Raw genomic sequence first — 25,854 nt, forward strand, 5'->3', positions numbered from 1 at the left:
GGAGTCAGGACTGGCAAAGGTCAAAACCAGGAGGGAGAGAGACTGGAAAAAGCAGGAGCTGAGACACAAACACGCTGGTTGACTCGAACCAACAAGATGAACTGGCAACAGACAAACAGAGAACCCAGGTATAAATTCACAGGGGATAATGGGGAAGAGGGGCGACACCTGGAGGGGGGTGGAGACAATCCCAAAGACAGGTGACGTCAACAAAAGATATGAGAGTAGATATATGAACATGTTTTTTTTATACAGGGTTGGCCCAGTTAAGATACCTTGACATTTAAACAATTTCCTCTCTTCAACTCCCCATTATTCATGAGCTGATCTGCTATCTGTATAATCAGTCACTCAATTTTGCCAAATAGGTGATACAGTGTATTCGGCAAATATTCGGACCGCTAGACTTTTTCCACATTTTCATACGTCAGTCTTATTCTAAAATGGATAAAATAATATTTTTCCTCATCAATCTCTACATGCAATACCACATAATGACAAAGCGAAAACAGAAATACCTTATTTAAATAAGTATTCAGACCCTTCACTATGAGACTCAAAATTGAGCTCAGGTGCATCCTGTTTAGATTGACCATCCTTGATGTTTCTACAACTTGACTGGAGTCCACCTGTGGTAAATTCAATTGATTGGACATGATTTGGAAAGGCATACACCTGTCTATATGTAACAGTTGTAACTTTACGTCATCCCCTCGCCCCGACACGGGCGCGAATCAGGGAACCTCTGCACACATCAACAACGGTCGCCCACGAAGCACGGTCGTTACCCATCGCTCCACAAAGGCCGCGGCCCTTGCAGAGCAAGGGGCAACACTACAACACACTACTACTAAGTCTCAGAGCAAGTGACGTAACTGATTGAAATGCTACTAGCGCGCACCCGCTAACTAGCTAGCCATTTCACATCCGTTACATTTGGTATGGCTCTACAAGCTTGGCACACCTGAATTTGGGGGAGTTTCTTCATTCTTCTCTGCAGATCCTCTCAAGCTCGGTCAGGTTGGATGGGGAGCATTGCTACACAGCTATTTTCAGAGATCGGTTTCAAGTCCGGGGACTGGCTGGGCCACTCAATGACATTCCAAGACTTGTATTCAAGTTCTGTGTTGTCTTGGCTGTGTGCTTAGGGTCGTTGTCCGGTTGAAATGTGAGTCTTTGCCCCAGTCTGAGGTCCTGAGAAATCTGGAGCAGGTTTTCATCAAGGATCTCTCAGTACTTTGCTCCGTTCATCTTTCCCTCGATCCTGATCTCTCAGTCCCTGCCACTGAAAAACATCCCCACAGCATGATACTGCCACCACCTCGCTTCATCATAGGGATGGTGCCTGGTTTCCTCCAGACGTGACGCTTGGCACTCAGGTCAAAGAGTACAATCTTTTTTTCATCAGACCAGAGAATCTTGTTTCTCATGGTCTGAGAGTCCATTAGGTGCCTTTTGGCAAACTCCAAGTGGGCTGTCTTGTGCCTTTTACTGAGGAGTGGCTTCTGTCTGGCCACTCTACCATAAAAGGCCTGATTGGTGGAGTGCTGCAGATATTGTTGTTCTTCTGGAAGGTTCTTCAATCTCCACAAAGGAACTCTGGAGCTCGGTCATAGTGACCATCGGGTTCTTGGTCACCTCCCTGACCAAGGCCCTTCTCCGCAGATTGCTCCGTTTGGCTGGGCGGACAGCTCTAGGAAGAGTCTTGGGGGTTCCAAACTTCTTCCATTTAAGAATAATGGAGGACCTTCAATGCTGCAGACATTTTTGGTACCTTTCTCCAGATCTGTGCCTCGACACAATTCTGTATCGGAGCTCTACGGACAATTAATTTGACCTCATGGCTTGGTTTTTGCTCTGACATTGCACTGTCAACCGTGGGACCTTATATATGTAACAGTATAGCTTTACGTCGTCCCCTCGCCCCGACCCGGGCGCGAACCAGGGACCTTCTGCACACATCAGCAACTGACACCCACAAAGCGTTGTTACCCATCGCTACACAAAAGCCGCGGCCCTTGCAAAGCAAGGGGCAACCCTACTTAAAGTCTCAGAGCAAGTGACGTAACTGATTGAAATGCTACTAGCGCGTACCCGCTAACTAGCTAGCCATTTCATCCGTTACACAAAGAAGACTCAATGATTTAATCGCTGCCAAAGGTGCTTCAACAAAGTACTGAGTAAAGGGTCTGAATACTTATGTAAATGTGATATTTCGTTTTTTATTTTGAATTAGCAGACATTTAAAATCCTTTTTTTGCTATGTCATTATGGCGTATTGTGTTTAGATTGATGAGGAAAAAACAATGTTATCAATTTTAGAATAAGGCTGTAACGTAACAAAATGTGGAAAAAGTCAAGCGGTCTGAATACTTACCAAATGCACTGTATTCTGTCATTTTTCGGAGGTTATGTGGCAAGCTTTGCAACTTTGGTCATTTGACTTTTGTTTGACTGCTGTTACAATGTTAGTATGATTCAACAGCGCTATAGCCTACTCGAGGTTTGCTCTGTGCGTCCTGAGCGCGCTCTGTTTCGAGATAACCTAGACCTATTGATGAAATGTGCTGAATTAATTGAGGAACATAATAACGCTCAGAATTTATGAACGGCCTGTTTTGCAATTCACAGCAATGTCATTGGCGATTAAAGTTACTCTGAGTTGAGTTAATTTTTATTTTTACAGGGACAGTGCACATTAATAAACGTAAAAGTGACGGTTTTAGCCAGCCGGCTAATTTTCAACCGCAGTCCGCAACCGCAGGTTATTAAAAACAATTACAATACAGATAATTAATGAGCAGTGAGGACATGCAGAGCAACATAGGACAAGCAAGACATAGCATTCAGACAGAGCAACATAGCACAAAAAGCAACAAGACAAAATCCATAAAAGCAACAAAGCGTTTCCACACCTCACAAGCTACAGACAACAGACAACATGGAAAGCGGCAATACACAGCTAGGGATTATGTTCACAAATCTGATTCACCTTTAGCCATGTCTTCATGTGAAAGTGTGATAGGTGGTGCAGTTATGTGTGTCTGATGGCAGCGTATTCCAGACATGGGAAGCTCTCACAGAGAAAGCAGATTTACTAAAGGAACTATACAGTCACCTCTCATGGCAGACCTTGTGGATCTGCTGCCATATGGATCTGCTGCCATATGTTTGGGTTTTCTGTTTAACAAAAGTACTGAGGCAAGAGGGAGCCAGTTTTTTTCACATTAAGATGCAAACACGAGTCACTGAGCCACTTTGTAACCTGGACCATTACAGTAGTGAGTTCTTGTGCAGCTTGTTGTTTGCTCTTTGCATGCACATATATCACTGTATCATCTCCATACATGTGAACTTCAGACCCAGTACAGACAGAAGGCAGATCATGAATGTCCAGGCTGAACAGGAGGGGCCCCAGTATTGGCCCTTGAGGCACGCCCACATCATAGCTGAGAGTGGGTGACAGCTCATTGCGCACTCTGACACACTGAGTTCTGCCTTCAAGATATGATTTCATCCATCTCAAGGCATCGGGGGAAAAGTTGAACTTGGGCAATTTTGTGCTGATAACCTCATGGTTAACAGTATCAAAAGCCTTCCTTAGGTCCAGAAACACAGCCCCAACAACGCCCCTCCTATCATTACTAAATATCCGTTTCACATGCTGCGAAATCTTTACATAGTGGCACAGACAAACAGGCAATGTGGAGCAGCGTTAATCTTATTTTGAGAGGACCCTGGCATAGTGACCTTGGTTTTAAACGCTTTAAATTGGCACTTCCAAATGTTGTTGTATTTTCTGGATAACTATGAATTATTCCCACTATGGAAACTTGGTAGATTTTATGGAAAATATGAATCCCTACCTGACATGGTCCTCAGTGGCGTCCTGGGAATGTACAGGGAACAAGACAGAGGTCCCCTAGAGAACGTTCCCTTGGGACAATCACCCAGCCTTCTTAGAATGTTCTCAGAAAGTCAGTGGGATAACGTTGTGCAGAAACCCTTAAGAGACCTAATGGGAACGTTACTGAATGTCCTCATGACATCTCCTGTTTGCTGGGTGGCCATCTGGCGTTAACATTGCCCTAAAGAACTCCCTAAACTGCCACATAAGTATGACAAGCATGTCATTGATGAATGGCGGAACATCAGACTGACTGAACGATGGTTATTTGCTTGCATAACGAAAGATTGCATCTGTTTGAGATTGCATTTGTAGTATTACAGTTTTCAGTATTTGTGCCATGTCTCTGCAGGGATTCGTCTGTACGGAGCCAGAGATGTGAAGGAAAAGTGGATCAGGGGCCTGATTGTAACCCCTGAACAGGTGGGCCTGCCTGTGGAGTGGGTCTTACTGGGATAGGGCACTGGGTTGCCCTCAAAACCAGGTCAAATTAGGATGGGGAGCCTCATGACTATGCCGACGGCTGTATTATCAAATCAAATAGAATTTTATTTGTCGCGTACACATAGCTTGCAGATATTATCGCGAGTGTAGTGAAAATCTTATCTTCCTTGCTCCAACAGTGCAGTAATACCTAACAATACACGCAAATCCCCCAAATAAAAAAATACAGTATATACAGTAACACTTTACTTGACACCTGGTCATAACCATGTCATAATATGTCGTAACAGCTGACATAACTTGCCCTAATCTGTCATAATATTGTCATAACACCGTCATGACCCATATATTTACACCTGTTGTGCCTTATATTGCGCTATTTTATGGCTGGTTATGACACCTACATAAGAGTGTCAAAACACACATTTATTCAAATTCGTTTTTTCCTTGCCAAGAAGTTTCCTTTTGTTTGAAAGTTTGTCTCTTAAGTCCTTTGTATTTTCAGCATATTTTATTAAGTAACTTGTTCTAAAATACGCTTTATGACACTGTCATGAAGCATTATGACCATCCTGTGTCACTTTACTTGGACTAAGAAAATACACTTTATGACACTGTCAATAAGCATTATGACCACCATAATCATATAAGCCAGATAGGCCCATCGCGTACATGCACTTATATCAGTCATCAGTCACAAAGAGGGTGTCTTGATCTGCTCCTGCATTCATCCCAGTCATCAGCAACAGAGCATTGGGGTAGGACAATGTCTGACATCAATGTGTGCACAATTTCAATGATAATTTAACATGGTCAATAAAAAAATATATTTCATGAACATACTGTTGACACACAGACTATGGAATAATGGAATGTTTAGCCTTGTGTAATAGGTTTTGTGGGTTTTTACAGTCGTATGTAGGTGTCATAACCAGCCATAAAATAACACAGTTTACTATATGTTACAACAGGTCTCAACAAATGTGTCATGACAGTGTTATGACCATAAATTATTAAGTTATTTTAACTCTCATGGTATGACGCTGGGTGTCAAGTAAAGCGTTACCGTCTATACTGTGTCTCTGTGTGTGTGTTTGTGTCTGTATATAAGAAGACACATTATACTATATATATATATATACACTGCTCAAAAAAATAAAGGGAACACTAAAATAACACATCCTAGATCTGAATGAAATATTCTTATTAAATACTTTTTTCTTAACATAGTTGAATGTGCTGACAACAAAATCACACAAAAATTATCAATGGAAATCAAATTTATCAACCCATGGAGGTCTGGAGTCACACTCAAAATTAAAGTGGAAAACCACACTACAGGCTGATCCAACTTTGATGTAATGTCCTTAAAACAAGTCAAAATGAGGCTCAGTAGTGTGTGTGGCCTCCACGTGCCTGTATGACCTCCCTACAACGCCTGGGCATGCTCCTGATGAGGTGGCGGATGGTCTCCTGAGGGATCTCCTCCCAGACCTGGACTAAAGCATCCCCGCCAACTCCTGGACAGTCTGTGGTGCAACATGGCGTTGGTGGATGGAGCGAGACATGATGTCCCAGATGTGCTCAATTGGATTCAGGTCTGGGGAACGGGCGGGCCAGTCCATAGCATCAATGCCTTCCTCTTGCAGGAACTGCTGACACACTCCAGCCACATGAGGTCTAGCATTGTCTTGCATTAGGAGGAACCCAGGGCCAACCGCACCAGCATATGGTCTCATCTCGGTACCTAATGGCAGTCAGGCTACCTCTGGCGAGCACATGGAGGCCCCCAAAGAAATGCCACCCCACACCATGACTGACCCACCGCCAAACCGGTCATGCTGGAGGATGTTGCAGGCAGCAGAACGTTCTCCACGGCGTCTCCAGACTCTGTCACGTCTGTCACATGTGCTCAGTGTGAACCTGCTTTCATCTGTGAAGAGCACAGGGCGCCAGTGGCGAATTTGCCACTCTTGGTGTTCTCTGGCAAATGCCAAACGTCCTGCACGGTGTTGGGCTGTAAGCACAACCCCCACCTGTGGACGTCGGGCCCTCATACCACCCTCATGGAGTCTGTTTCTGACCATTTGAGCAGACACATGCACATTTGTGGCCTGCTGGAGGTCATTTTGCAGGGCTCTGGCAGTGCCCCTCCTGCTCCTCCTTGCACAAAGGCGGAGGTAGCGGTCCTGCTGCTGGGTTGTTGCCCTCCTACGGCCTCCTCCACGTCTCCTGATGTACTGGCCTGTCTCCTGGTAGCGCCTCCATGCTCTGGACACTACGCTGACAGACACAGCAAACCTTCTTGCCACAGCTCGCATTGATGTGCCATCCTGGATGAGCTGCACTACCTGAGCCACTTGTGTGGGTTGTAGACTCCGTCTCATGCTACCACTAGAGTGAAAGCACCGCCAGTATTCAAAAGTGACCAAAACATCAGCCAGGAAGCATAGGAACTGAGAAGTGGTCTGTGGTCACCACCTGCAGAACCACTCCTTTATTGGGGGTGTCTTGCTAATTGCCTATAATTTCCACCTGTTGTCTATTCCATTTGCACAACAGCATGTGACATTTATTGTCAATCAGTGTTGCTTCCTAAGTGGACAGTTTGATTTCACAGAAGTGTGATTGACTTGGAGTTACATTGTGTTGTTTAAGTGTTCCCTTTATTTTTTTGAGCAGTATATATGAAGTAGATAAAACAGTATGTAAACATTATTTATGTGACCAGTGTTCAATGACTATGTACATTGGGCAGCAGTCTCTAAGGTGCATGGTAGAGTACGGGGTTGCAGGCAGCTAGTAACAGTGACTAAAGGTCAGGGCAGGGAGCTTAGTGATAATCTTGGGGGGCACTGTGGTGTTGAAGGCTGAGTTGTAGTCGATGAGGGGAAGGGAAGTATAATGTGTCTTCCATATTTAACCCAGCCCCTCTGAATCAGAGAGGTGCAGGGGCCTCCTTAATAGACGTCCACATCATTGGCACCCGGAGCAGTTGTTGTTGAACAGCATTCTTACATAGGTATTCCTCTTGTCCAGATGGGATAGGGCAGTGTGCAGTGCGATGGTAATTGCGTCATCCATGGATCTGTTGGGGCGGTATGCAAATTGTAATGGGTCAAGGGTGTTTTGTACGGTGGAGGTGATATGATCCTTAACTAGCCTCTCAAAGCACTTCATGATGACAGAAGTGAGTGCTACGGGGCGATAGTCATTTAGCTGAGTGACCTTTGCTTTCTTGTGTACTGGAACAATGTTGGACATCTCGAAGCAACGGGGAACAACAGACTGGGATAGGGAGAGGTTTGCGCATGCTCTGAGGACACGGTTAGGGATGCCATCTGGGCCAGCAGCCTTGTGAGGGTTAACACAATTAAATGTCTTACTCATGTCGGCCCGGGAGAATGAGAGGTCAGTTCTCGTGAGCGGCGGTGGCCCGCGGCGGTGGCGCTATGTTTTGGGCGAAGAAGGTGTTTAGCCTGTCCGGGAGCAAGGTGTTGGTGTCCTCGATGTGGCTGGTTTTCACTTTATAATCTGGGTCCATGACATGGCTGGTTTTCCCTTTATTATCTGTGGAATTATTTTTCATCTTCATACAATCATCGATACAATCATTCACTTTACATTGGATGATTGTATTTTTGTTTTTTTTAACAACCATAGTGGTACTTGTCCCCAAATTGTATTTTATTATCACAGAAAATGCACTAATATGGTGAATTAAAGTCAGGCTAATCTACATTTAAGACTGTTTACTTGATGTTTAGGGTCTGCCATTATTCACTCACTCAGTTATGACTGAAATAAATAAGGCTTAGAGAGAAGATCAAACAAGCACAGGGGAGGGGGTTGCTGACTGGAGGGGGACAGGAGGGAAGGGCTGCCATGACTGTGTGTGACAGAAGTAAGAGAGGCCATGGCTTCCTGTGGCAGTGTGGAGTGGAGGTGGTCAGGTGGTGGGGCATCGGTATGCAAAATACACGTTAGTTCGACACTCAAACCTTGCCTGGAGAGAAGTGAGATGGATGGCAGGTGCAGCACCTGAGAGCTGCTTTTCTCACACACTGTCAGCTCCAGTCTCTGGGCCAATCCATCTTCCCTGCCCTGGTGCCTCGATACCTCCTCCTCCTGCCTCCCCAGCCAGCACTGCCTAAGCACAGTCACTGACCGCTATGGTTCTTGCTCTGAACCACTGTTAAGAAAAATCCCTCCCCCCTCTCATCACCGTGGGGTTTCCCCCTTAGATCCCAGAGGGCCTGGGGGAGAAAAGGCAGATAGGTACTCTTGTAACAGTTAATTTTGATTAGGTAAACCCTACACCACCAGGCTCAACACTAGCATGAGTGGTTATATTTAGAATGCCATTACCAGATTAACTGTTCTCAGATATTTTCTCATTACTTATTACTAGAAGCGTGTCATCAGGGTTTTTTCATTATAGATGCCAATTCATTGATGGCAAATAATAGCATTGTTCTGTTTACCACTATGACCCCAGCAAATCCTTATGAGTCAGAATAAGAATTATGCTGTGACCTGCCCCTGTAGTAACTGCTAAACTAATGGAAGTTCATGTGAAGACAGGATGTTCTAGCTTTTATAACATCTCCTGGTACTGTTGGTATATTACTATACCTTTATCCCAGAGGTTGTAGAGGCCTCAAGGTCACCTGTCATCCTGCCTCCAGGAGTGTTGTTGTGGTCAGGAGAGATGGGTGGTGACAGGCATGTCCCCTTCTACCCAGTCACCTCCACCCCCACTCACAGTCCCTGTCCCCCTGTTAATCTGTGGCTGCTTCTCCACTCCCGTTCTCCCCTCAGAGCCTGTCAGTCCTGCTCCCCTCAGAGCCTGTCCGTCTCCTGTGCATTTGCTCCTGCTTTCCCCCTGGGAACCTGCTGGTTGTTGCTAACAATATAGTGAGGGCCCCTCCCTGTCCCCTCTGTGCCACTTACTCTAATGGATGAACAGTACAGAGAGAGGCAGGTCACCTTCACACACACACACACACACACACACACACACACACACACACACACACACACACACACACACACACACACACACACACACACACACACACACACACACACACACACACAAAACAGGGCGTTGAGCACTGTGTTAGTTACTCCACCATCAGACTGTACTGCCCGGAATTGACATTTCTGTTGCTTGCAACTCTTTTTAGATTATCCCAAGATATTTCCTGATTTACATCCATCCAGCCCCTTTGGGGATGTGTAATTCTCCTGTGATCGCCAAACTTTCCTTTGCCAGTCTAGTAAGTACTGTTTGCACTTTTGTCGGATAGAGATTGTAGCAGTAACATGGCAGGATCAGTGAAATCTTACTGAAATGTCTGAGTCCCTGTCTCACACGTGCCACAAGTATGTCCCCTCATGTTGACAGAGAGAAGGAGAGAGCGAGAGGGAGAGGAGACAGAGGGAGAGCCGAAGGCATTGGGTCATTTCTGTGCTCCATGTGGCAGCATCACAGGACGATTTCAGCAACCTCCATGCCAAGATTAGTGCTCCCTTGAGCTTTCAAACCAGTACTCCTGATTACATCTTGGAAGAGCTGTATGTGCAGATGTTCAAGCAGACATATACAAACACACACCACACATGCACACTTACAAAACACCCACAACTACACACATAGGCAAATAACATTAACTCAAACAAATGTGTTTTTAAACGGGATGAGTACATATGCATGGCAGTAGCATGAGTATAGCATCTGTCCATATGACCTTGAATGTCCCACAGGAGGGGGAGTAGAGAGGATCAGATGGATGCTCATATCGTAGATTACCTCCCCCCAGAGACACAAAATGTGCTCACTGTTGTTTTACTGCCAGAATGTATGTCTGAAAGAGTCAGGGATAAACCCATGAGCAGCATTAGGCTACACATGACATGCATGCACATGATAATACTACACGGACGATGTTACACACTATTAGGAATATCTTTATGAAGAAACAACTTGGTGGTGCTCCGTTTTTATAGAACATTAAGCTGGAAGAATTGTATTTGAAACATACTTTGAGTGGCTCTAAAGAAAGACGAGATCAACGAGGGCAGTGTTGTTATCCTGTACATTGGCAGAGGATGGAAAGTAGGATGCCTCTCCGGTACAACACTATGGATGTTTTCATGTATATATCTGACCTCTCTCTACTCATACGCTACGCTAACTCCCGGTAAAACCTTTTACACTAGCCATTAATAGCAGGGTAATATTATCAATTCACATTGAACTCTCTGTTGTTGTACTCTGTGTTCAGCTGCATTAGAGAATGCTTATCATTTACAAATGAGAGGCCAGCAGGCCAACAAGCCATTAGTACACTACGAATAATTTGTGTACGAGACAGGACCAAAGATGCCCATAGTATATGAGGAAAACTAAACACTCAAAATGCATTTTTCCTCTGGCTATTGAAACCTATCCTATGGGGTTTGCTCAAACCTCTTAAATGATAGGGATTTGCTACGAGAAAAGTGGACTTTGATTGACTGAAGGGCTTAGGAACGAATAAGTTCATGGCCCCAAGCTATGGGAGGCCAACATCATACTAGCTAGGTCCAGTGGAGATGGACTTACTTCTAGGTGTACAATTTAAAGTTGGCGGTATTTGTCTTATACATTTTTCTTGTCTTCATTCACAGAGCGATTGTAAAGAAAGGAGTGTCGTTTCGCACAGCAACACCTAGTAACTCGTTGCTGTGGGATATCACTCTGGACGCTGGAGCAGATGGCACCATCGCTGTTGTTTGTCAGAGGAAGTCTGCCATACCGGGAAAAAGGCAAGTCTGCTGAAAATACACAACCATCCCCCAATTTACTGTCAGTGAACTCCATTAAACTCACCGTGTTCAACCACTGGACCATGGATGGACCATTCACGTCTGGGTTTGGCTGCTCATAGACAGATTTAAACACACTTCTGAATGTTAAGAAGTTATATTATGTCATGGGTTGTTGTAATAATAGTGTACATGCTACTGGGGCTTAATGATTTCAATTTTGCCTGAGGGAGTGAAAAATAGTCTGCAAAGTAGTATGAGTAGGATAATGCCTCGTAAATACCACCCACACACGATGCCATTTTGACCGAGGCTTAGCCTATCTGACCTGACAAGACACCGTATGCTATCCAAGCACAAAACTGCTGCTGGGAAAAGCTTAAGTAAATCTGCTTTTAAAAAGGCCACTGTCCTCACACCTTATTAAGTAGAGCTACCTCTTAACATTTTATGCAGTGGGCTAAATCAGGGTCACGCAGAGTGTTTCTTGGTAGTCTTAAACAATCTACTCTGAAAGAAAAGTATACGCCTCACACACATGGTTATGGGCTTAGAAAAAAGAAGACACCTGTACCATGTCAGATATAAAGTTGAAATGTATTCAATTTTGAGTTTGCATCTCAATATGAGACTTTATATAAATCACAGAAGACTGAAATATAACAAAACCATTTGACATAGGAACACCGGTGTTAAAAAATGTATCATGTTTATTAATTATGAAATTATGAAAAATATTAACATTCCACCAATGAGGCCACCAGAGGGCAATTTGGTAATTTGACTGCAGGAAAGGGCTACGTCAATCTCTGGAAATGTCTAATTGCTTATCTATAGTTCACATGAAATCGTTGAAAAGTATTTCTGTCCCCTATTTAGAATATTTAAAAAAAATTGTATCCTTTACAGTATGTTAGTGCTTTTGGAAAACAATTAAACAATGATTAACATTAAACATTAGCTAGCCCCAGTCAATGTGAAGATGTGGCTTTGTTGATAATACCCCTTTCGTTCCTACAAGCTAAACTTGTATGTCCTTTTAAGTCTGTGGGATATTTTTCTGGTACCATTGCTGCTGTCACAAATATGTCTAGAGTCATGGTCCTCTTTCTGAAGTGTAACCTTTTCCTTGCTTGAGGACAATACACCAGATGTAGGAACCTGTCCATGCTGGAACAGGACCTTCAATTGACATTCCATGTAACTGACCAACTCTGTGGCTTGGATGACCTTTAGATGATCTGGTGTGGCTCCAGGTATTTATAGTCTATGAGAGGTTCCCATGAAATCAAAAGTGGCACTTCATTTGTCGTTTGTAGTTTTAGTTGAAGCATTTTGGTGTCCATGATTGAATTGAGCTGGGTTGACCTCATTTTCTTGTTTTTCCTATGAGATGGTATTAGTTCATTGTTTATCAAACCCGTTTTGGGGACCATATTTGTGGATGCAAAATCGTTTGTTAGGGCTAATCCATCTTAAAATGTCATAATTTACTAGACCCCCTGTAGGGGCTGTCTAATGTCACACCACTTTGGGGATTTCATGGACTTTGTCTCTCAGTTTCCTATAGTGTCAGTAAGTACTGTGAGTGTTTATGCAGCTATCTGGATATTAAGACATTTTTTGCCTCTGTTTGACAATAGACTGCAATGGATCTTCCGACTTAAAACAGCTGCTTAGTGAGAGTGCTGTCCCTTTAATAATCTGGGGGTTGGAGTACTTCACTGCTTCACCCACAAGAATGACAGAAGGCTATAATGGTGTCCCCCATTTCAATGTAATGCCAGATTAAACCGGCAAAATCTGTTTTAATGTGGGATAGAGACCCTCTTTTAATCGGGCACATCTTGTTATGTTACTTGACTAAAACATTTATGGTTTGTTGTGTTTTTGTGCAATATACTAAGATTATTTAATTAAAGTAAATCTCTCTTTTTTGTGCTTTTACATATGGTGTGCAGAATTAAAGAAGATCTTAAAGAATAAATGATAGAGAACTCATCAGATTAGCTTTGTGCTTGCATTTGACTTTGTGTGCTTAGTCCCCTCCTGTACTCCCTGTTTACCCACAACTGCGTGGCTACGCACGACTCCAACACCATCTTGAAGTTTGCTGACGTCACGGCGGTGGTAGGCCGGATCACCGACGCCGATGACTCAGCCTACAGGGAGGAGGTCAGAGACTTAGCTTTTGGTGCCAGGACAATAAACTCTCCCTCAACGTCAGTAAGACCAAGGAGTTGATCATGGACTATAGGAGAAAGAGGGGAGAGCACGCCCTCATCCACATCGACAGGGTTGTCGTGGAGCGGGTTGAGACCTTCAAGTTCCTTGGCGTCCACATCACTAAGGACTTAACATGGTCCACACACACCTACACAGTCATGAAGTGGGCACGGTAGCGTCTCTGCCCCCTCAGGAGGCTGTAAAGATTTGACATGGGCCCTTGGATCCTCAAAAGGTTCTGCAGCTACACTGTCAAGAGCATATTGACTGGCTGCAGCACCGTTTGGTATGGCAAATGCACCACTCTTGACCGCAAATCGTTACAGGGGGTTGTGCGGACAGCCCAGTACATCACACGGGCCGAGCTCCCTGCTATCCAGGACCTCTATATCAGGCAGTGTCAGAGGAAGGCCCGAAAAATTGCCAAAGACTCCAGCCACCCAAGCCATAGACTGTTCACTCTGCTATAGTCTGGCAAACCCCTAAAATGGGTTCCACCTGAAACAAAAAAAGGTTATCTATGGGGACAGCTGAAGAACCCTTTTTTCAAAGAGTGTACCCAAACCCTCTGCAGTTACCCTACGCACACTCACTAGAACAGTGGTTCCCAAACGTTTTATAGTTCCGTACCCCTTCAAACATTTAACCTCCACCTGCGTACCCCCTCTAGCACCAGGGTCAGCGCACTCTCAAATGTTACTTTTTGCCATCATTGTAAGCCTGCACACACTATACAATACATTTATTAAACTTAAGAATGAGTGTGAGTTTTTCTCACAACCCGGCTCGTGGGAAGTGACAAAGAGCTCTTATAGGACCAGGGCACAAATAATAATAATCAATAATTTTGCTCTTTATTTAACCATCTTACATGTAAAACCCTATTTGAAAAATGTGAATAACTCACCACAGGTTAATGAGAAGGGTGTGCTTGAAAGGATGCACATAACTCTATTGGAGAAAGTCTCAGTCTTAAATAATTTTCCACAAACGGTCTGGGCCTGTATTTAGTCTTCATGCTAGTGAGGGCCGAGAATCCACTCTCACATAGGTACGTGGTTGCAAAGGGCATCGGTGTCTTAACAGCGTGATTTGCCAAAGCAGGATACTCTGAGCGCAGCACAATCCAGACATCTGGCAGTGGCTTCTGATTAAATTCAATTTTCCCAGAACCGCTTGTTGCAATTTCGATGAGGCTCTCTTGTCCAGATATCGGTAAGTGGACTGGAGGAAGGACATGAAAGGGATAAGAATCCAGTTGTTTGTGTCATCCGTTTCGGGAAAGTACCTGCGTAATTGCGCACCCAACTCACTCAGGTGCTTCGCTATATCACATTTTACATTATCCGTAAGCTTGAGTTCATTTGCACAGAAAAAAAATCATACAATGATGAAAAGACCTGTGTGTTGTCCAACTTCTTAATCATAGCCTCAATTTTGTCCCACACATTGAATATAGTTGCGGAGAGTGACTGTAATCCTAGATTCAGATCATTCAAGCGAGAAAGAACATCACCCAGATAGGCCAGTCGTGTGAGAAACTTGTCATCATGCAAGTGAAAATGATGGTCAGTAAAGAAAACTCGTCTCTCAATTAAAAAAAAAAACGTGCCAATACTTTGCCCGTTGATAACCAGCTCCCTTATGTGTTGTAAAAGCGTTACATGGTCACTGCCCATATTATTGCATAGTGCAGAAAATACACGAGAGTTCAGGGGCCTTGCTTTAACAAAGTTAACCATTTTCACTGTAGTGTCCAAAACGCCTTTCAAGCTGTCAGGCATTCTCTTGGTAGCAAGAGCCTCTCGGTGGATGCTGCAGTGTACCCAAGTGGCGTCGGGAGCAACTGCTTGCACGCGCGTTACCATTCCACTATGTCTCCCTGTCATGGCTTTTGTGCCATCAGTACAGATACCAACATGAGCAGCAGCTATGTTTGGCTACATACGGACCGTTAATGAAATTCCCGTGAGAGAGTAACGGTTAATGTGATTGGATGTTAATTATTTGACTAGGCTACCTGTATTTGACATTGTCTTCTTATTTCGCTGAACACTAGATGGTTTAATTTTATTTTTGGCAGTGAAACGAGGCTACCCAGGCGGGGGAAAAAACTCACCCAAATGTATAGCCCCGTTGGAAAATATAAATTGACTGTTTGAAAATGTGAGAAAATAAAAATGTCCCAAAAATCACATTTGTATTTGGCGTACCCCCGACGGCATTGCACCGGGGGTACCCAGTTTGGGAATACCTGCACTACGCTATATACAAACCATATACAGTGCCTTATTCCACCTGTTTTTGTGTTACCTCCTGAATTAAAAATAAATTTAAAAGATTTTTGTGTAAAATTTAGCAAAATTATTGAAAATGAAATACAGAAATATCTAATTTGCATAAATATTCACACCGCTGAGTGTTAGAATCACCTTTGGCAGCGATACAGCTGTTAGTATTTCTGGGTAAGTCTCTAAGCGCTTTTCACACCTGGATTGCACATTATTATTTTTATAATTCTTTAAGCTCTGTCAAGTTAGTTGTTGAACATGGCTAGACAGCCGCTTTCAAGTCTTGCCATAGATTTTAAAGCCGATTTAAGCCAAAACTGTAACTAGGCCGGTCAGGAACATTCAATGTTATCTTGGTAAGCAACTCCTGTGTATATTGGGCATTGTGTTTTAGGTTTTTGCCATGCTGAAAGGTGAATTTGTCTCCCAGTGTCTGTAAGAAAGCAGACTAAAGGACGTTTCCCTCTAGGATTTTGCTCGTGCTTAGCTCTATTCAGTATCTTTTTATCCTAAAAGACTCCCTAGTCCTTGCCATTGAAAAGCATACCTATAACATGATGCAGCCCACAGCCTGCTTAGAAATATGAAGAGTGGTACTCAGTGATGTATTAGATTTGGCCCAAACATAACACTTTGTATTCAGGACATAAAGTACCTTTTTTGAAGTTTTACTTAAGTGGCTTATTGCAAATCGGGTGCATGTTTTGGAATATTTTATTCTGTACAGGCTTCCTTCTTTTCCATCTGTCATTGAGGTCAGTATTGTTACTGTACTGCTACGCCATTCCAAGATGGCGTAGCAGTGTAGACGTGTTTGTTTAGTCCTCTCGTGTACGTTTGTATTTTTCGTATTTCTTGTATATATTTAAAAAAAAAAAATCTATCTCTTTTCGATTTTTAATTCGATTATACCTTCCGGTAACCTACCTCACCCAATGTGATACGGAATCGCTATTATTTTTTAACTTTGGAACACATTCAAGAACCCCCAGTAGCTAACCAGCTAATCAGCTACAAGCTAATTTAGCCATTATTAGCCGCTGCTAGCAGCTTTTTACCTTCTGCACAGACACCAGCCCTGTTATTAGCCTGGATATTACTCACCAATTTACCAGCATCGGACTGTCTCTCGACAACAACGCCGGATTCCTGCCGTAATCCCTGAGCCACAACTTCTGATCCTCACAGCTAGCTTGCAGCTAGCGCAGCTAGCGTCACTGCCACGAAGCTAGCACCAGTTAGCAAACACAATTCTACAATCACAACCTCTCTTTCGCCATCGCCGTCCGGCTTCGATTCTCTGTCGACACGACCACGTCTGGTCTGCAGACGAATACCCCATCCGCTGTGCCCTCAACCGGCCTCCGTCTGAGCAGACCCCCTCCGTCTGAGCAGACCACCCCCCGGGCAACTAACTTTAAACGCCGCGTGCTAGCTTAGTAGTGGCTTCCCTGCTCCATCTACGGCTGCCCCCTGGACACTATGATCACTTGGCTACATAGCTGATGCCTGCTGGACTGTCCATTAATTCACGGTACTCCATTTTGTTTATTTGTGTTTTATCTGTCGGCTCTGTGTTTTAACTCAGGATCTGTGTGTAGTTAATCCGACCTTCTGTGCCTAGTCGTCGCCATTTTTACCTGCTGTTGCTGTGTTAGCTGACTAGCTGCTGCTATCTCACCTGTTGTTTTAGCTAGCTCTCCCAATCAAGACCTGCAATCACTTTATGCCTTACTGTATGTCTCTTTCAAATATCAATATGCCTTGTATACTGTTGTTCAGGCTAGTTATCATTGTTTTGGTTTGGATACCTCCTTTGTCCCACCTCCCACACATGCGGTGACCTCACCCATTGAGACCAGCATGTCCAGAGATACAACCTCTCTTATCATCACCCAGTGCCTGGGCTTGCCTCCGCTGTACCCGTGCCCCACCATACCCCTGTCTGCACATTATGCCCAGAATCTATTCTACCACGCCCATAAATCTGCTTCTTTTATTCCTTGTCCCCAACGCTCTAGGCGACCAGTTTTGATAGCCTTTAGCCGCACCCTCATCCTACTACTCCTCTGTTCCTCGGGTGATGTGGAGGTAAACCCAGGCCCTGCATGTCCCCAGGCACCCTCATTTGTTGACTTCTGTGATCGAAAAAGCCTTGGCCTCATGCATGTCAACATCAGAAGCCTCCTCCCTAAGTTTGTCTTACTCACCGCTTTAGCACACTCTGACAACCCTGATGTCCTTGCCGTGTCTGAATCCTGGCTTAGGAAGGCCACCAAAAATGCTGAGATTTCCATACCCAACTATAACACTTTCCGTCAAGATAGAACTGCCAAAGGGGGAGGAGTTGCAATCTACTGCAGAGATAGCCTGCAAAGTTCTGTCATACTTTCCAGGTCTATGCCCAAACAGTTCGAACTTCTCATTTTAAAAATGAATCTCTCCAGAAATAAGTCTCTCACTGTTGCCGCCTGCTACCGACCCCCCTCAGCTCCCAGCTGTGCCCTGGACACCATCTGTGAATTGATCGCTCCCCATCTAGCTTCAGAGTTTGTTCTGTTAGTTGACCTAAACTGGGATATGCTTAACACACCGGCAGTCCTACAATGTAAGCTTGATGCACTCAATCTCACACAAATCATCAAGGAACCCACCAGGTACAATCCTAAATCCGTAAACATGGGCACCCTAATAGACATTATCCTGACCAACTTGCCCTCCAAATACACCTCTGCTGTCTTCAATCAAGATCTCAGCGATCACTGCCTCATTGCCTGTATCCGCTATGGGTCCGCGGTCAAACGACCACCCCTCATCACTGTCAAACGCTCCCTAAAACACTTCTGCGAGCAGGCCTTTCTAATCGACCTGGCCCGGGTACCCTGGAAGGATATTGACCTCATCCCGTCAGTTGAGGATGCCTGGTCATTCTTTAAAAGTTACTTCCTCACCATATTAGACAAGCATGCTTAGTTCAAAAAATGCAGAACTAAGAACAGATATAGCCCTTGGTTCACTCCAGACCTCCAGACCACAAAAACATCCTGTGGCGAACTGCAATAGCATCGAAGAGCCCCCGCGATATGCAACTGTTCAGGGAAGTCAGGAACCAATACTCGCAGTCAGTCAGGAAAGCAAAGGCCAGCTTTTTCAAGCAGAAATTTGCATCCTGTAGCTCTAACTCCCAAAAATTCTGGAATACTGTAAAGTCCATGGAGAACAAGAGCACTTCCTCCCAGCTGCCCACTGCACTGAGGCTAGGTAACACGGTCACCACCGATAAATCCGTGATAATCGAAAACTTCAACAAGCATTTCTCAATGGCTGGCCATGCCTTCCTCCTGGCGACTCCAACCTTGGCCAACAGCCCCGCCCTCCCCGCTGCTACTCGCCCAAGCCTCCCCAGCTTCTCCTTTACCCATATCCAGATAGCAGATGTTCTGAAAGAGCTGGAAAACCTGGACCCATACAAATCAGCTGGGCTTGACAATCTGGACCCCCTATTTCTGAAACTGTCCGCCGCCATTGTCGCACCCCCTATTACCAGCCTGTTCAACCTCTCCTTCGTATCATCTGAGATCCCCAAGGATTGGAAAGCTGCCGCGGTCATCCCCCTCTTCAAAGTGGGAGACACCCTGGACCCAAACTGTTACAGACCTATATCCATCCTGCCCTGCCTATCTAAGGTCTTCGAAAGCCAAGTCAACAAACAGATCACTGACCATCTCGAATCCCACCGTACCTTCTCCGCTGTGCAATCCGGTTTCCGAGCCGGTCACGGGTGCACCTTAGCCACGCTCAAGGTACTAAACGAAGGGCCTCCCGGGTGGCGCAGTGGTCTAGGGCACTGCATCGCAGTGCTAACTGCGCCACCCGAGTCTCTGGGTTCGCGCCCAGGCTCTGTCGCAGCCGGCCGCGACCGGGAGGTCCGTGGGGCAACGCACAATTGGCATAGCGTCGTCCGGGGTAGGGAGGGTTTGGCCGGTAGGGATATCCTTGTCTCATCGCGCTCCAGCGACTCCTGTGGCGGGCCGGCGCAGTGCGCGCCAGCCAAGGGGGCCAGGTACACGGTGTTTCCTCCGACACATTGGTGCGGCTGGCTTCCGGGTTGGAGGCGCGCTGTGTTAAGAAGCAGTACGGCTGGTTGGGTTGTGCTTCGGAGGACGCATGGCTTTCGACCTTCGTCTCTCCCGAGCCCGTACGGGAGTTGTAGCGATGAGACAAGGTAGTAATTACTAGCGATTGGATACCACGAAAATTGAGGAGAAAATGGGATAAAAAATTTTTTTTAAAAAGGTACTAAACGATATCATAACCGCCATCGATAAAAGACATTACTGTGCAGCCGTCTTCATCGACCTGGCCAAGGCTTTCGACTCTGTCAATCACCATATTCTTATCGGCAGACTCAGTAGCCTCGGTTTTTCTAATGACTGCCTTGCCTGGTTCACCAACTACTTTGCAGAGAGAGTTCAGTGTGTCAAATCGGAGGGAATGTTGTCCGGTCCTCTGGCAGTCTCTATGGGGGTACCACAGGGTTCAATTCTCGGGCCGACTCTTTTCTCTGTATATATCAATGATGTTGCTCTTGCTGCGGGCGATTCCCTGATCCACCTCTACGCAGACGACACCATTCTGTATACTTCTGGCCCTTCCTTGGACACTGTGCTATCTAACCTCCAAACGAGCTTCAATGCCATACAACACTCCTTCCGTGGCCTCCAACTGCTCTTAAACGCTAGTAAAACCAAATGTATGCTTTTCAACCGTTCGCTGCCTGCACCCGCACGCCCGACTAGCAACACCACCCTGGACGGTTCCAACCGAGAATATGTGGACATCTATAAGTACCTAGGTGTCTGGCTAGACTGCAAACTCTCTTTCCAGACTCATATCAAACATCTCCAATCCAAAATCAAATCTAGAGTCGGCTTTCTATTTCGCAACAAAGCCTCCTTCACTCACGCCGCCAAACTTACCCTAGTAAAACTGACTATCCTACCGATCCTCGACTTCGGCGATGTCATCTACAAAATAGCTTCCAATACTCTACTCAGCAAACTGGATGCAGTTTATCACAGTGCCATCCGTTTTGTTACTAAAGCACCTTATACGACCCACCACTGCGACCTGTATGCCCTAGTCGGCTGGCCCTCGCTACATGTTCGTCGTCAGACCCACTGGCTCCAGGTCATCTACAAGGCTATGCTAGGTAAAGTGCCGCCTTATCTCAGTTCACTGGTCACGATGGCTACACCCACCCGTAGCACGCGCTCCAGCAGGTGTATCTCACTGATCATCCCTAAAGCCAAAACCTCATTTGGACGCCTTTCCTTCCAGTTCTCTGCTGCCTGCGACTCGAACGAATTGCAAAAATCTCTGAAGTTGGAGACTTTTATCTCCCTCAACAACTTTAAACATCTGCTATCCGAGCAGCTAACCGATCGCTGCAGCTGTACATAGTCCATCGGTATATAGCCCACCCAATTTACCTACCTCACCCCCCATACTGCTTTGATTTATTTACTTTTCTGCTCTTTTGCACACCAGTATCTCTTCTTTCACATGATCATCTGATGATTTATCACTCCAGTGTTAATCTGCTAAATTGTAATTATTCGATTTATTGCCTACCTCATGCCTTTTGCACACAATGTATATAGACTATTTTTTTTCTACCATGTTATTGACTTGTTTATTGTTTACTCCATGTGTAACTCTGTGTTGTTGTCTGTTCACACTGCTATGCTTTATCTTGGTCAGGTCGCAGTTGCAAATGAGAACTTGTTCTCAACTAGCCTACCTGGTTAAATAAAGGTGAAAATATAAAAAATATTAAAAAAAAGAAAAAAAATGTGGAGTATTTGTATTTATTAAGTATCCCCATTAGATGCTGCCAAGGCAGCAGCTACCCTTCCTGGGGTCCAGCAACATTAAGGCAGAATTTAAAATATTACATGACATTACGTTTCATATTACTTTTCACAACACATGAATTTGTGTCCTCAGACCACTACTATGCTACCACATATCTACATTACAAAATCCACGTGTACATGTGTGTTGAGTGTGTGTCTTATCATGTGTTTGTGTAAGTGTGTGTCTGTGCCTGTGTGTGTTTCTTCACAGTCCCCGTTGTTCCATAAGGTGTATTATTTTTCTTTTTTCTCTTCAGATTTGACTGCTTGCATCAGTTACCTGATGTGGAATAGAGTTCCATGTAGCCATGGATCTATGTAGTACTGTACGCCTCCCATAGTCTGTTCTATACTTTGGGATTGTGAAGAGACCTCTGGTGACATATCTTATGGGGTATGCATGGGTGTCCGAGCTGTGTTAGTAGTTTTAACAGACAACTCTGTGCATTCAGCATGGCAATACCTCTTACAAAAAAAGTACTGAGACAGTTCGGGCCAGCCGTGCTGCCCTGTTCTGAGGCAATTGGGAATTTTGCTAAGTCCCTCTTTGTGGCACCTGACCACACAACTGGACAGTAGTCCAAGTGCAACAAAAGTAGGGCCTGTAGGACCTGCCTTGTTGATAGTGTTGTTAAGAAGGCAGAGTAGCGCTTTATTATGGACATACTTCTCCCCATCTTAGCAACTGTGGTTTTCATGTTTTGACCATGACAGTTTACAATCCAGGGTTACTCCAAGCAGTTTAGTCTCTTCAACTTGCTCAAATTCCACATGATTCATTACAAGATTTAGTTGAGGTTTAGGGTTTAGTGAATAGTTTGTCCCAAATACACTGCTTTTAGTTTTAGAAATACTTACTTCTTGCCACTCATTCTGAAACTGACTGCAGCTCATCGTTAAGTGTTGCTGTGATTTCACTCACTGTAGTAGCTGACATGTATAGTGTTGAGTCATCCGCATACAAGTAAGGGGCCTAGACAGCTGCCTGGGGATTTCCTGATTATAGCTGGATTATGTTGGAGAGGCTTCCATTAAAGAACACCCTCTGTGTTCTGTTAGACAGGTAACTCTTTATCCAAAATATAGCAGGGGGTGTAAAGCCATAACACATACATTTTTCCAGCAGCAGACTGTGATCGATAATGTTAAAAGCCGCAAGGAAGTCTAACAAAACAGCTCCCACAATCTTTTTATCATCAATTTCTCTGTCATTTGTGTAAGTGCCGTGGGTATGTTGAATGTCCGTCCCTATAAGCGTGCTGAAAGTCTGTTACAATTACATTTTACGGTAAACAAATTGATATATGGCTTATTAAGGGTTGATAATAAGCTGGTTGGTCGGCTATTTGAGCCAGTAAAGAGGGGTTTACTATTCTTGGTTAACGGAATTACTTTGCTTCCCTCCAGGTCTGAGAGCACAAACTTTCTTGTGGGCTTAGATTGAAGATATGGCAAATTAGAGTGGCAATATCGTCTGCTTTTATCCTCAGTAGTTTTCTATCCAAGTTGTCAAACCCAGGTGGCTTGTCATTGTTGATAGACAACAATAATGTTTTCACCTCTGCCACACTCACTTTTCGGAAATCAAAATTACAATGCTTGGCTTTCAGAATTTGGTCAGTTATACTTGGATGTGTAGTGTCGGCATTTGTTGCTGGCATGTCATGCCTAAGTTTGCTAGTCTTGCCCATGAAAAAATCATTAAATTAGTTGCCAATATCAGTGGGATTTGGAATGAATGAGCCATATGATTCAAGGAATGATGGAGCTGAGTTTGTCTTTTTCCCCAAAATTTCAATTAATATATCATCTTTATATCATCAACATAGGAATCACTACAAAACGTATTGTATGATCTCTTCTACACTATATTAGGACCAGTCTTTGGAACTTTGGTTATCCTGTAAATGGCAACTATATTGTGATCACTACATTCAATGGATTTGGATACAGCTTTAAAGAAGATTTCGACACGGTCGCCAGTTGTATGGTGTTTCTTCCGACACATTGGTGCGGCTGGCTTCCGGGTTAAGCCAGCAGTGTGTCAAGAAGCAATGCGGCTTGACAGGGTCGTGTTTCGGAGGACACATGGCTCTCAACCCTCGCGTCTCCCGAGTCCATACAGGAGTTGCAGCGATGGGACAAGACTGTAACTACCAATTGGATATCACAAAATTGGGGAGGAAAAAGGGCTACATTTAAAAAATTATAATAATAAAGAATATTTCTGCAGCATTAGTAAAGATGTGATCAATACATGTTGATGATTTCATTCCTGTGCTGTTTGTAAATACCCTGCTAGGTTGACTGATAACCTGAACCAGGTTGCAGGCACTGGTTACAGTTTCAAGTTTCTTGAGTGGGCAGCTTGATGAAAGCCAGTCAATATTAAGGTCACCCAGAAAATATATTGTTCTGTTAACATCAATACAGTGCCTTCGGAAAGTATTCAGAACGCTTGACTTTTTCTACATTTTGTCACGTTACAGTCTCATTCTAAAATGTATTTTAAAAAATCTACACATAATACCCCATAATGCAAGGCAAAAACAGATTTTTTGCAATTTTTTTCTAAAACAGAAAAACCTAATTTACCTAATTATTCAAAGGGTATTCAGACCCTTTGCTATGAGACTCAAAATTGAGCTCAGGTGCATCCTGTTCCTTTGATCATCCTTGAGATGTCTCTACAACTCAATTGGAGTCCACCTGTGGTAAATTAAATTGATTGGACATGATTTGGAAAGGCACTCACCTGTCTAAATAATGTCCCACAGTTGACAGTGCATGTCAGAGCACAAACCAAGCCAAGACGTCGAAGGAATTGTTCGTAGAGCTCCGAGACAGGATTGTGTGGAGGCACAGATATGTGGAAGGGTACCAAAACATTTCTGCAGCATTGAAGGTCCCCAGGAACACAGTGGCTACCATCATTCTTAAATGTAAGAAGTTTGTAACCACCAAGACTCTTCCTAGAGCTGGCTGCCCGGCCAAACGGAGCAATCTGGGAGAAGGGCCTTGGTCAGGGAGGTGACCATGAACCCGATGGTCACTATGACAGAGCTCCAGTGTTCCTCTGTGGAGATGGAATAACCTTCCAGAAGGACAACATCTCTGCAGCACTCCACCAAGCAGGCCTTTTATGGTAGAGTGGCCAGACGGAAGCCACTCCTCAGTAAAACGCACATGACAGCCCACCTGGAGTTTGCCAAAAGGCACCTAAAGGACTCTCAGACCAGGAGAAACAAGATTCTCTGGTCTGATGAAGCAAAGATTGAACTCTTTGGAATGAATGCCAAGCGTCACGTCTGGACGCTTGGCAAACCCCTCGAGGACCGAAGGGCAGTGGGGCTCAATGGATCCAAGCTAGCTGTAGTATCTATGATGAATGATGAATGGGCCAGAGTCTTAGACAGCCTCACGGTCCAATGAGGGGGGAGCTCTGAGGATCTGAACCCAAGGTAGAAGCCACCGGAGAGGGAGAAGGAACAGAGGACGACAGTGCAGCTACATCCAGGGAAGAAGTCGCCGGAACCTCTGGATCCAGAGCGACAAAGTTGTTTCTGGTCTGAGTCCGGTCTTGTCTTACCTTCGCCAAGGAGGCCCCTGTTGCCAGAGGTTGCTCTTTTTTGACTTCTATGGCGAGTGACATATCTCCATGGCTGGTTGGTTAGGTCGAGATCAAGAACATCCACCAAGTCATCCAGGAGCATCCTACTAATTCCATTCTCCAGGGAAGGGGGTAACCCCTTCGGGAAGGGATCCCTGCAGAGTACCGGCCAGTCGGCTGTGGAGAGCCAACACGGCTGAACACTTCTACCAGGCCAGAGCGTTGTCCGGCTACAGCAGTTGAAGAGGAAGAAAAAGTAGGCGGGCATGGATTCCCCAGTACCTTGTGTAAGTTCACTACTTGTTTGCTAAGAGTAGTCACTTCGCTCCTGTCGTCCTCTGCAAGCAAACAGCTGCTTCATTGATTGTCCGGGTGGTCCACATTGTCCGGGAATAAAGCAAAAATAAACACAGTTCCTGCAGCATTAAAAATGTTTGTTAGTGTCACTAACGTCGTAATTTAGCGGACCAAAGTGCAGCGTGGTTTGAATACATTCTTCTATTTTTAATGAAGAACACTTTAACAAAAACAACAAAACGAATAAGACGAACGTGACCGCTATATATACACTGTGCTAACATAACATAGACAATAACCCACAACCCACAATACAAAACAGGCTACATAAATATGGTTCCCAATCAG

The 25,854-nt window shown here is 44.6% G+C and overlaps 1 protein-coding gene across 2 annotated transcripts in view; it reads left to right on the forward strand.

Annotated features, from left to right (window-relative positions):
• Positions 1-25,854, forward strand: part of LOC129826226 (transmembrane protein 132D-like) — a 75,152-nt gene that overhangs the window by 23,918 nt on the left and 25,380 nt on the right. Inside the window, exon 3 of one of the 2 annotated variants that reach the window (XM_055886724.1) lies at positions 11,027-11,164. The exons of the other annotated variant lie outside the window; for it this stretch is intronic. Coding sequence (XP_055742699.1) covers positions 11,027-11,164 — 138 coding nt within the window. The remainder of the gene's footprint in view (positions 1-11,026; positions 11,165-25,854) is intronic. 2 annotated transcript variants of the gene reach the window in all.

Source organism: Salvelinus fontinalis, chromosome 28, assembly GCF_029448725.1.
Source record: "Salvelinus fontinalis isolate EN_2023a chromosome 28, ASM2944872v1, whole genome shotgun sequence".
Taxonomy (NCBI): Eukaryota; Metazoa; Chordata; class Actinopteri; order Salmoniformes; family Salmonidae; genus Salvelinus; species Salvelinus fontinalis.